Source organism: Amblyraja radiata, chromosome 5 (assembly GCF_010909765.2).
Source record: "Amblyraja radiata isolate CabotCenter1 chromosome 5, sAmbRad1.1.pri, whole genome shotgun sequence".
Lineage (NCBI taxonomy): Eukaryota > Metazoa > Chordata > Chondrichthyes > Rajiformes > Rajidae > Amblyraja > Amblyraja radiata.
The window spans coordinates 110061203-110074941 of NC_045960.1; the positions used below are offsets into that span (position 1 = coordinate 110061203).

General features: G+C 44.1%; 1 protein-coding gene across 1 annotated transcript in view; it reads left to right on the top strand.

Moving 5' to 3' along the window:
* The window catches only part of armc2 (armadillo repeat containing 2), a 100642-nt gene that overhangs the window by 8628 nt on the left and 78275 nt on the right, over positions 1 to 13739 (top strand). Inside the window, exons 4-5 of the mRNA XM_033021967.1 lie at positions 2294 to 2459; positions 4964 to 5156. Coding sequence (XP_032877858.1) covers positions 2294 to 2459; positions 4964 to 5156 — 359 coding nt within the window. The remainder of the gene's footprint in view (positions 1 to 2293; positions 2460 to 4963; positions 5157 to 13739) is intronic.

The following is a 13739-nucleotide window of genomic DNA, read 5'->3' on the forward strand; positions in this document are numbered from 1 at the left end:
ACTCAGTACCCTTTCCAGCTTGACAACATCTTTCCTATGACATGGTGCCCAGAACTGAACAGCTTGATCCTATTGAGGATGTTTACATGTAGTAATTAAACCAACGTTTGTGATGTTGTCCATGAAAGAATATCCTCATGATATTTGCGGTTTATATTAACTCCCACACAAATTTCACAAGATTTGCTACTCAGTTCAAACTCAACCCATCGTCTTTATAAGTCAACACAATGAACTGCAGATGTTGGACTCTTGAGTAAGACAGAGTGCTGGAGTAACTCAGCAGGTCAGGCAGCAGTGGTGGAGGGAATGAGTCTGACGAAGGTCTACTCCCTTCAGAGATGCTGCCTGATCTGCTGAGGTCCATTGGCACTGTGTGTTTTGCTCACCCTTTTTACTGTCAAACGCCTGTGTGCATGATTCCCAATCTCAGGAGACACAATGCATTCTTGTAAGATTTAAATCAGGCTTCCACAGTACAACAGACAGGCTGCTTAAACTTAATTAAGATTTCCAAGGGCCTGTGAAATTAGGCATAAAATGGATATACTGCATACACACCTGGATCAAGCAATTTAGTTTTTCCTGTAGTATAGTCCAGAAAGAGTGCATCCCTTGATCTCCTTTGCCACTCTTGCTGACTCTAAACAACACACCAAAATAAAAAGGAACATAAAAAATAGGATTAGCCTGTGAGGCCCCACTTATCTGCTTTGACTGAAATTACAATTACAATTACAATTACAATTCAATTTATTGTCATTTGGACCCCTTGAGGTCCAAACGAAATGCCGTTTCTGCAGCCATACATTACAAACAAATAGACCCAACACACAACATAATTTACATAAACATCCATCACATTGCTGTGATGGAAGGCCAAAAAAACTTCTCTCTCCACTGCACTCTCCCCCCCGATGTCAGAGTCAAAGTCAAAGCCCCCGGCGGGCGATGGCGATTGTCCCGTGGCCATTAAAGCCACGCCGGGTGATGCAAGGTCGCACACCGGGTCTTGGTGTTAGAGCCCCCGGCGTGCGCTCGCAGCCCGCCCAAGCCGCGCGGGGCAATGGTGTAAGGCCCCGCTCCAGGTGCTCTTCAACCCCGCAACTCGGGCGGGAGAAGTCGCCGTTGCGGAAGCCCCGAAAAGCGGTCTCCCTCCAGGGACCCGCGGGCTCCCGGTGTCACTGTCCGCCAGACCCGCAGTTGCAGCCACCGAATCTCCGGTGGTCGGGTCGCAGCAGCGTCCACCACAGCTCCACCCGCTCTGGACTCGGCCAGCTCCGCGACGGTGAGGTGAGTAGTCGGCACCAGAGCCCCCGGTCTTCCTGTTGGAGGCCGCTCCTCGTTGCAGCCCCAACGACAACGGAGACCCGACAAAGAAAAGGTCGGGTTTCCCGTGCAGGGAGAGATTTAAAAGTTACCCCCAACCCCCCCACACTACCCCCACCCCCCCACACACATACCCCAACAAAAATAACAATAACTACATAAAAACATAGACATAAAATAATAAAAACGCAGACGGACTGCAGAGGCCGTTGCTGACGAGAGTCGCGCCGCCTTCTAAACTAAGGACTATTATAAATTTTACATTGGAATATTCAGTGAAAAGTTGGCCACCAATAATGTAGTAGTTACATTATATTATAAATTTTACATTGGAATATTCAGTGAAAAGTTGGCCACCAATAATGTAGTAGTTACATTGTGTAGTAAGGGTATAGTTATGGGTGAACACGTACAGTTATATAACTCCTGCGTGGAGTTGAACTCCCCGTATGGTCTTTCTCCTAACTGGTTCTCTGCCTCTGAGGGCAGTGGAGGCAGGTTCTCTGGATGCTTTCAAGAGTGAGCTAGATAGGGCTCTTAAAAATAGCAGTCAGGGGATATGGGGAGCAGGCAGGAACGGGGTACTGATTGGGGATGATCAGCCATGATCACATTGAATGGCGGTGCTGGCTCGAAGGGCCCAATGGCCTACTCCTGCACCTATTGTCTATTGCCTATTGGTTAGCACGCAACAAAAGCTTTTCACTGTATCCCGATACATGTTACGATAAACGAAACTCAAACTCAAACTAAGTTTGCTCGTGAGCACGTGAATTCCCTCCCACGTCCCAAAGACATGTGGTTCGATAGGCTAATTGGCCTATGCGAGTTGCACTTCATGGGTAAGGAAAATAGGATAACAGAGAACTAGTTTGAACGGGTGATCAGTGATTGGAGCAGACTCAGCTTATTAAACTTGTTAGAATGTTGTTTAAATTCTGGACTTTGTTTTTCTCTGGATCAGAAACCAAAAATTGCTACCTCTTCATGTAAAGATGAACAGCCTCCCATTCCAAAACCGCCGCTGGACCCAATCGAGATCAAAAGAGTAAGCAGTGCTCGTGCCCGATTGTTTAAAGTAACTTCCCAGGGAAATCTTCTGCCTGACAAAACGAGTCATCCTGAAGAAAGTAAGTAGCTCAAAATATTTACACCCAGTTGGGTTATTCATTGTTTCTTTTTGATTCTTGGAAAAAAATAAAATTAGTTTTGTTACTGAAATGCTGAAGTAGTTTTGTAACTGTACCCCCCTGGTAATTTTGATGTAAACATAGAAACATAGAAAATAGGTGCAGGAGTAGGCCATTCGGCCCTTCGAGCCTGCACCGCCATTCAATATGATCATGGCTGATCATCCAACTCAGTATCCTGTACCTGCCTTCTCTCCATACCCCCTGATCCCTTTAGCCACAAGGGCCACATCTAACTCCCTCTTAAATATAGCCAATGAACTGGCCTCAACTACCTTCTGTGGCAGAGAGTTCCAGAGATTCACCACTCTCTGTGTGAAAAATGTTTTTCTCATCTCGGTCCTAAAGGATTTCCCCTCTATCCTCAAACTGTGACCCCTTGTCCTGGACTTCCCCAACATCGGGAACAATTTTCCTGCATCTAGCCTGTCCAACCCCTTAAGAATTTTGTAAGTTTCTATAAGATCCCCCCTCAATCTTCTAAATTCTAGCGAGTACAAACCAAGTCTATCCAGTCTTTCTTCATATGAAAGTCCTGACATCCTAGGTATCAGTCTGGTGAACCTTCTCTCTATGGCAAGAATGTCTTTCCTCAGATTTGGAGACCAAAACTGTACGCAATACTCCAGGTGTGGTCTCACCAAGACCCTGTAAAACTGCAGTAGAACCTCCCTGCTCCTATACTCGTATAAAATTATTTAATGCTAACGACTACTCACAATCTTTAGACTTTAGAGATACAGCGGTGACTAGCGATCACCCCGTACATGAGCACTATTCTCCACACTGGGGACAATTTACAATTTTACCAAACCCAATTAACCTACAAACCCTTACGTCTTTGGAGTGTGGGAAGAAGCCGGAGCAGCCAGAAAAAAACAACGTGGTCACTGGGAGCACGTGCAAACTCCGTACAGCCATCATCCATAGTCAGGGTGGAACCGGGAACTCTGGCGCTGTAATGCAGCAACTCAACAAAGTCAGTCAAACTCAATATCAATTTTATTCGTCACATGCATCCGAAGGTGCAGTGAAATGAATTTGCCAGCAGCGATACACTTAAAAAGAACACACAATCCACAATAAAATTTCACACAAACATCCACCACAGCATTCTTCACTGTGGTGGAAGGCAACAAAGTTCAGCCAGTCCTCCTCCTTTGTTCACCCGTGGTCGGGGCCATAAACCCTCTGTAGTCGCCACTACGGATGGCCCGATGTACAGACCCTCCCGTCGGGATGATCAAAACTCCGACGTCGGGGCGGTCGAACACACTCTTGGAGTGCCCGAATCGGTCAAACGCGGCTTGGAGTGCCCGAATCGGCATTTTCCTACCGGAGACCGCGGCTTCAGGATGTGAAAGGCCGCGGGCCGGCGGTCGGAGCTCTTCTCCGGCGATCCCCAGCGAGGGATCCCAGGCTCTGGAAAACGGTATCCCCATTTCCCCTCCCCACCACCCCCCACACAAGACACACTTAGAGACACCTAAACTAACATTAGACACACCAAAAAAAAACAAAACAAGTTGAAATAATGAACACGCTGCTGGCAGGACAGCCAACTCGCAGCGCCACTGTGCTGGCACGAATCTTTGGTCTCCTATTCCATCCCAGTCTTAACTCATACTTACTTTATCACAAGGCCTTCTCCACAAAGTTAGTTGCTTCTAATGGTAGGGTTTACCTGTTCTGTTGAATTGGCACTTTACATGGTTATCAGCTCAAGTCAGGAGTATTGTGCTTTCAGCTGACTGACAACAATATTCTAGGTTTTGATAATAGTTATTATGAATGTCCTAATTCTGCTCCTATAACATGTTCTTATGGACTTGTGGAGTAAGAACTTAATTGCTCTGTTTAAATGACAATCAATTGCTCTCTAGTATTAATAAACACTCCCCTCCCCACCTTGCGCCTCCCTCCACCCGTCATTTAACCAGTTCCACTCTTCTTCTTCTTGCGTATGGCATGCACAGCCTAAAGTTGTAGGACAACTTGTTCTTATTTGATTGTGCACACCAGGTTGACTGCATTCGTCGAAACCGGGCGGACCACGTGAAAGTTGCAATCTTCCACCCCAACCAGTTCCACATTTCACATTGTATCCCTCTTGAGTTCACACCTTCCCTAGCCAACGATGGTGCCCACCAAGGCACCTGAGGTCATGTGTTGCTGGTTCTGATTAGTCCTGGTCTTTTCCCGCCTCCAACTCTTCACCCCTTTCCCCCCCCCCCCCAATACTTTCAGTATGAAGAAGGGTCCCGACCTGAAACGCCACCTATCCTTTACCTCCAGCGATGCTGCTTGACCCGCTGAGTTACTCCAGCACTTGGTAAAAACCAGCATCTGTTCTTTGCTTCTACGCCTGAATCTTGACTCATCAATGCAATGTCCTCCTTGTAGCCTTGGACTACATAATGCAATGTTTTATGCTTTACTTACAGTTATAAAGAAGTTAAATTCAGATGGATCCCTCAGCAATAAAAACACTTCATATGATGCTGATAAATCTGCCACATCGCAATTGAACACAAATATCTCAGCAACTTGGAGCACGAAATGTGAGGGAGAAGAGATGATGCCTGACAGGATTATGGAGCAGACCAGCTCACTTTCATCACAGAACAGTCTTGAAAGGTACTTGTTTGATCCAAATATTATGATTGAAGTTCCAATTATTAATAAAGCATCCAACCAACTACTGCATTTGGAAAAGAATTGACATGTTTTTTCTAAAGTACCTGGGGGACATTGGTTTAAGGTGGGGAGTAGGAGGGGGGGGGGGGGAAAGGTAAAGATTTAATAGGAACCTGAGGGGCAACATTTTTACACAAAGGAGGGTAGGTATATGGAATGAGCTGCCAGAGGAGGTAGTTGAGGCAGGTACTATCATAGAAACATAGAAAATAGGTGCAGGAGTAGGCTATTCGGCCCTTCGAGCCTGCACCGTCATTCAATATGATCATGGCTGATCATCCAACTCAGTATCCTGTACCCGCCTTCTCTCCATACCTCCTGATCCCATTAGCCACAAGGGCCACATCTAACTCCCTCTTAAATATAGCCAATGAACTGGCCTGAACTACCTTCTGTGGCAGAGAGTTCCAGAGATTCACCACTCTCTGTGTGAAGAAACATTTGAACAGCTACATCAATAGGACATGTTTTGAGTGATATGGGCAAAACGCAGGTAGGTGGGACTGGTGTACATGGCATGTTGGTCGGCATGTATGAGATGGGACGAAGGGCCTGTTTCCACGCTGTCTGATTCATGACTACTGTCAGAGAATATAAACGTTGCTGAATCAAACATATCAGGAATATTAACTTAAATAATTTTGTTTCTTTATCTCCTTATTCTGGTTGATTGTCAACAATGTTCTTTTTGCAACTGAGTAAAATGTTGTAAACTGTAGTTTTACCAATTTTTGATATTATCTCTTTGTGGCTAATGGAAGATGTCTCTTGGCAGTGTTGATAATATTCTGCCTGAATGTGTCCACTGACATTCTCTAGAATAGTGTGTAGGATAGAACTCTACACACATTGTAGGGTTTTATCCTACACAACATGGACGTTGGTCGGCGTGGACTCGGCAGGTCGAAGGGTCTGTTTCCACGCTGTAAATATCAACTAAACTAAACAAAGAGGACGGGGAGGAAAAATTGTGATGGAGCGGAGGTCAGGAGATATTAAATAGTGAGGAAGGCAAATTCAATGCTCGTATTTATATCAAGAGGACTGGAATACAGAAATAAAGATGTAATGCTGAGGCTCTATAAGGCGCTGGTCAGGTTGCATTTGGAGTACTGTGAGCAAATTTGGGCCCCATATCCGAGGAAGTATGTGCTGGCTCTGGAGAGGGTCCAGAGGAGGTTTACAATAATTATTCCAGGAATGAGTGGGTTAGCATATGATGAGCGTTTGACAGCACTGGGCCTCTACTCGCTGGAGTTATGAAGGTTGCGGGGGGACCTCATTGAAACTTACAGAATAATGAAAGGCATAGATAGAGTGAATGTGGAGAGGATGTTTCCACTGGTGGGAGAGTCTAGGACCAGAGGTCATAGCCTCAGAATTAAAGGGCGCTCTTTTACAAAGGAGGTGAGGAGGAACTTCTTTAGTCAGAGGGTAGTTGATCTGTGCAAATTCATTGCCACAGAGGGCAGTGGAGGCTAAGTCAGTGGATATTTTAAGGCAGAGATAGATAGATTCTTGATTAGAACTGGTGCGAAGGGTTATGGAGAGAAGGCAGGAAATTGGGATTAGGAGGCAGAGATCAGCCATGATTGAATGGCGGAGTGGACTCGATGGGCTGAATGGCCTAATGCTACTCCTGTAACTTGTGAACTTGGAAATAACATAGAAAATAATGATGCATGGCGAAACGAAGTTATGGGTCAAATAAAGAAAATAATTTGGGCCTAAAGAAATAGGAACATCATAATCCAACAACATGTAGACAGAAGGAACTGCAGATGCTGATTTATGAAAAAAAGTGCTGGAGTCACTCAGTGCATCAGGCAGCATCTATGGAGAACATGAATAGGTGACGTTTCGGGTCGGGACCCTTCTTCAGACTCAAACAACAGTAGTATGATAAATGTGTAAAGTGGTTATGATCTAAAATTATGTGCTTGTACAGTGGAATGGCAATACCATGGTTGTGGTACTGCCAAAGTAATCCACAGGCCGGCTCTGACTTAGATAGACACAAAAAGCTGGAATAACTCAGCAGGTCAAGCAGCATCTCTGGAGAGAAGGAACAGGTGATGTTTTGAATCGGAACCCTTCTTCAGACTGTTTCCATAGTATTTATCTCAACTAATCTCCTAGGGAAGGAAATCTGGTCGGACGTCTGTGATCTGTGACCTAAAACAACATGGTTGACTCCCAAAGACCTCTGAAATTATCTAGCACAGCCCTTAACTGAATGGGCGGTTGAGTATGGGCTTTGAATGTTGGCCAGGGAGATCGTTCAATTTGAACAGTGTCAACCATATTCCGTGACTGAATACATTAATTGTTTGTCAAAGTACCTGGAGAAAGATGAAAGGTAGACAAGGAAAGATGTTGTGTTTATGAAGGAACTGCAGATGCTGTAAAATCGAAGGTAGACAAAAGTGCTGGAGAAACTCAGCGGGTGCAGTAGCATCTATGGAGTGAAGGAAATAGGCAACGTTTCGGGCCGAAACCCTTCTTCAGACTGATGATGTTCTGCTTTGCAAACCTAAGCTTCCTTGCAATGATTTAACAGCCTGAAATGAGAGATGCCAAAATGGTAGGCAGCACAAAGACCTGACCCAAAAGGTCAAATGTGATCCTGAGCATTCATAGAAACATAGAAAATAGGTGCAGGAGTAGGCCATTTGGCCCTCCGAGCCAGCACCGCCATTCAATATGATCATGGCTGATCATCCAAAATCAGTACCCCATTCCTGCTTTTCCTTAGCCCTAAGAGGTAAATCTAACTCTTGAAAACATCCAGTGAATTGGCGTCCACTGCCTTCTGTGGCAGAGAATTCCACAGATTCACAACTCTCTGGGTGAAAAGGTTTTCCAGTCCTAAATGGCCTCCCCCTTATTCTTAAACTGTGACCCCTGGTTCTGGACTTCCCCAACATCGGGAACATTTTTCCTGCATCTAGCCTGTCCTAATTCCTCTAATGAATTCCATATTTCTATAAAGATCCCTCTCAGTCGTCTTCTAAATTCCATGCGAATACCAAGTCAGTCGATCCAATTCCGTTAATCATATAGTCGTCCCAGCCATCCGGGAATTAACCCTGGTGAACATACTGCTGCACTCCCTCAATAGCAATAACTGTCCTTCCGCAAATTAGGGAGAACTAAATGGCACACAATACTCCAGGTGAAGGTCTCACCAGGGCCCTGTACAACTAGCAGTAGGACCTCCTTGCTCCTATACTCAAATCCTCTCGCTAATGTAGGGCCACATGCCATTAACTTTCTTCACTGCCTGCTGTACCTGCATGTTTACTTTCAGTGACTGATGTACAAGCACACCCTGGTCTTGTTGCACCTCCCCTTCTCCTAATCTAACACCATTCAGATAATAATCTGCCTTCCTGTTCTTGTTACCAAAGTGGATCACCTCACAATTATCCACATTATACTGCATCTGCCCACTCACCCAACCTATCCAAATCACCCTGCAGCCTCATAGCATCCTCCTCGCAGCTTACACTGCCACCCAGCTTTGTGTCATCCGCAAACTTGGAGATGACATTTAATTCCCTTGTCTAAATCGTTAATATATATTGTATTCATCATGGGAAGGGCAGAGATTTGGAGTCCATTAATTAAAGTCCATTAAAGATAGTCCGAGGGTCTTCAATGAAGTAGATGTTAGCTGTGGACTGCTCTCTGGTTGTTGGTAGGATGGTTCAGTTGCCTGATGACAGCTGGGGAGAATTCTGCTCTGTGTATCTTGGTGGGAGTGGGGGTGTGGTGGAAGCTATCCCACAACATTACTAAATGTTCGTGTCCACCACAAATTTGCAAATTCTATCCCATACATTTACATCTAAGTCATTATACCACAAACTGAAAGGGCCCAACACCGATCTCTGGAGTGCATCACTGGTCACGGATGTCAATATATTGCATTTACATAATCGCAGGAACTATCTGCTGCCATGCTCGTGTCTATTGCAGGTAATATCGTAAAGTATTTAGAAATATTTAGACAGGTACATGGATAGTATAAGTTTGGAGGGAAAAGGGCCAAACTCAGGCAGGTGGGACTATTGTAGATTAGTTTAGTTTATTATCACATATACAAAGGTACAGTGAAAAGCTTTTGTTGCGTGCTCCCGAGTTGGACGGCATGGGCAAGTTGGGCCGAAGGGCCTAGTTCCGCACTGTATGGCTCTATGACTCTCTCATAAATTTGTTGACTCTCCCAGCCCAAGATTGAGAAAAAAAAATTAATTCCCAAAAGAATAAATGGGTCAATATGAATTTTTTTTGTAGAATTTGTTGCACATATGCTGATTGCACTTTGCAGATATGCCTCGTTGTTCTATCTTGGTGGAACAGAATCTTATATTGACTATTTACAAGTGTATGTACTCTGATAAGATAAATAGTTGTGAACATTTAAACCTGAGCTAAGTCGATAAGCTTAATTTTCTTTTAATGTTGTGCATGGTCTTAGTTAAAAGCCTGTAAAAATGAACATAATTATAAATATTCTAAAAACATTTCATTCAATCGAGCTGAAAAAAATATACTATGTATTAGGGAAATGAAAACCTGTGGTTCACCAACACTGGAATTGTTGGCCAAATAATGTATTCTGGTGTAGTTGCTCTCCAATGATATAGAAGATAGGTGGGGCAGAACTATGTTCCTTTAACTTATCTTCTTAAACCAAAGTTTGTTGAAGTAAAAAAAAGTTTCTGCATGGCTATGTGAAAGGGAGAAAATTTCAAGTTGAAGGCCTTTTTATCAGGTTTTCAAGTAATGTGTCATAGCCCTGTCCCACGGTGTGAGTTCATTCCAAGAGTTCTCCCGAGTTTGCCCTGATTCGAACTCGGAGATTTATGGTAATGGCCATTCGTCGGTATTCGGGGCTCTCGTGGACATTTTTCAACATGTTGAAAAATCTTCACGAGTCTTCCCGTTTACCTGCCGTTACCGAGTCTTCCCGAGTACCTGCTGTTAGCGGTACGAGCCGGTAAGAGACGTCCCCGAGCACCGACGTACCTGCTACGTTCATTCTCTGTGCTTACCATGAGTTTGTTTTTTTTTAAACTCGGGAGAGTACTTCAATGAACTCGCACCGTGGGACAGGGCTATGACACATTACTTGAAAACCTGATTAAAGGCCTTCAACTTGAAATTTTCTCCCTTTCACATAGCCATGCAGAAACTTTTTTTTACTTCAACAAACTTTGGTTTAAGAAGATAAGTTAAAGGAACATAGTTCTGCCCCACCTATCTTCTATATCATTGGAGAGCAACTACACCAGAATACATTATTTGGCCAACAATTCCAGTGTTGGTAAACCACAGGTTTTCATTTCCCTAATACATAGTATATTTTTTTCAGCTCGATTGAATGAAATGTTTTTAGAATATTTATAATTATGTTTATTTTTACAGGCTTTTAACTAAGACCATGCACAACATTAAAAGAAAATTAAACTTATCGACTTAGCTCAGGTTTAAATGTTTAAACCTGAAAATTAGCGAGAGGGCCTAAAACATCAGGCCGTCGGTTGCGGAGGCCTCAATAGGCCCGATCATGGGTGGACAAGAGAGCATGCTGACCGGTTGCATCGTGGCTTGGTTCAGCAACTTGAGTGCCCTGGAGAGGAAGAGACTACAAAAAGTAGTAAACACTGCCCAGTCCATCATCGGCTCTGACCTTCCTTCCATCGAGGGGATTTATCGAAGTCGCTGCCTCAAAAAGGCTGGCAGTATCATCAAAGACCCACACCATCCTGGCCACACACTCATCTCCCTGCTACCTTCAGTTAGAAGGTACAGGAGCCTGAAGACTGCAACGACCAGGTTCAGGAATAGCTACTTCCCCACAGCCATCAGGCTATTAAACCTGGCTCGGACAAAACTCTGAACATTAATAACCCATTATCTGTCATTTTGCACTTTATCAGTTTATTTATTCATGTGTTTTGTAGTCAATGCCTAATATGTTCTGTGTGCTGAAGCAAAGCAAGAATTTCATTGTCCTCTCAGGGACACATGACAATAAACTTGAACTTGAACGAACAAGTGGAAGAGGACTGTACTTTGTGCCTTCCCTCACAGTGGGAACCATTGTGGGGGGATGTTTTTATGTCTTGATGTTAAATTTCTTCTTTAATGCTATGTTGTATTTTTATTAGTGTTCTGCAAGGACATCTGAATTTCCCTGAAAAGGGGATTAGTAAAGTCTTTATCTATCAATCTATCTATCTATGATACTTGCATATCATCATCACGACTCATCGTCATGACAATAGGTACAGATTTCTCACAACAGAAAAACATGAATATCATTTGTAAGTTAGAAAATGTATAGTTCTGAGAACAGCATTAAAGAGGAGCTTTAAAATGTAGAAATGGTGAAAGGGAAGGCACTTAGTATTTCTAGAATGTCTAGTGACTTTCTTCCTGGTTTAGTTTAGCTTATTTAGTTTATAGTTTAGAGATACAGCATGTTCTATGTTATCCCACTTTCCCATCCACTCCCTACACACTTGGGGCAATTTACAGAGCCCAATTAACTCTGCTGTTTTATTTATAGTCATACAGCTCAGAAACAGGTCCTGTAGCCCAGTTCATTCATGCCGACCAAGATGTTTATCTGAGCTAGTCCCATTTTGCCTAATTAGTATCGTTTTTAGTTTAGAGATACAGTACGGAAACAGGCCCTTTGGCCCGCCAGGTCCACGCCGACCATCGACCACCCATTCACACTAGATCTATGTTATCCCACTTTCTCATCCACTCCCTATACACTAATGGCAATTTACAGAGGGCCAATCAACCAACAAACCCGCACTTCTTTGGGATGCAGGAGCAACCGGAGCAAACCCACGTGGTCACTGGGAGAACATGCAAACTCCACACAGACGGCACCCGCGGTCAGGATAGTACCCGGGTCTCCGACGCTGTGAGGCAGCAGCTCTACCAGCTGTCCCACTGTGTGTAATGAACAGTTTCCACAACTAGATGAGTCATTCATAAACTAGAATGTTCTTTGGCTGGTTGCGGGTAGGATGAAGAGAGAGGATTTTGTTTCTGCTGGCCTAGGTCCCACCAGGAAAAAATTCCATCTACCCATGGCAGATATGAGGCATGGAATGTTTGAACCTTGCTGCGATGATAACAAGCTTCTGTTCCAATTACTATCTGCAATCAGTTAAAATTGGGTGGCTGGACTTCAGAAAACTAGGGACCCCAAGGATCACCCACCAGTTCTTAGCTGCATTGAACACGGGAGTCCAGTGGTTGTGATACGGGTCAATGGAGTCGCCCTGGCCACTCTCTCATTATTCGCATGTCATCGGGAAGATGATATAGGAGCCTGAACACCCAAGTTCTGGTTGCTGACTGGTTAGCACGCCACAAAAGCTTTTCACTGTACCTTGGTACACGTGACAATAAACTCAAGTGAAACTGAACTGAGGAGCAGGTTCTTCCCAACCACCATCCGGCTATTAAACACCGCAACGTAGAAACATAGAAAATAGGTGCAAGAGGAGGCCATTCGGCCCTTCGAGCCAGCACCGCCATTCATTGTGATCATGGCTGATCGTCCCCAATCAATAACCCGTGCCTGCCTTCTCCCCATATCCCTTGATTCCACTAGCCCCTAGATCTCTATCTAACTCTCTCTTAAATCCATCCAGTGACATGGCCTCCACTGCCCTCGGTGGCAGGGAATTCCACAAATTCACAACTCTCTGGGTGAAAACCTTTTTTCTCACCTTAGTCGTAAATGGCTTCCCCTTTATTCTAAGACTGTGGCTCCTGGTTCTGGACTCGCCCAACATTGGGAACATTTTTCCTACATCTAGCTTGTCCAGTCCTTTTATAATTTTATATGTTTCTATAAGATGCCCCCTCATCCTTCTAAATGTCAGTGAATACAAGCCTAGTCTTTTCAATCTTTCCCCATATGACAGTCCCGCCATCCCAGGGATTAATCTCGTGAACCTATGCTGCACTGCCTCAATCACAAGGATGTCTTTCCTCAAATTAGGAGACCAAAACTGAACACAATACTCCAGATGTGGTCTCACCAGAGCCCTATACAACTGCAGAAGAACCTCTCTACCCCTATACTGAAATCCTCTTGTTATGAAGGCCAACATTCCATTAGCTTTCTTCACTGCCTGCTGTACCTACAAGCCAACTTTTGGTGACCGGTGTGGTGTACAAGGACACCCAGGTCTCGCTGTACCTCCCCCTTACCTAAAATAACCCCATTGAGATAATAATCTGCCCCCTTGTTTTTGCCACCAAAGTGGGTAACCTCACATTTATCTACCTCCAACTAAACTCTGAACTACGTAAATTTGTGGGGTGTCGATTTTTCTTTGCACGATTATAGTTTATATATATATATATATGCATACTGAACTTTTTTATTGTTTAACATGGTGTTTACAGAGTACTATGTGTACATATTTGTTATGCCTCTGCAAGTGCAATTAAGAATTTCTTTGTTCTGTTTCGGGACAT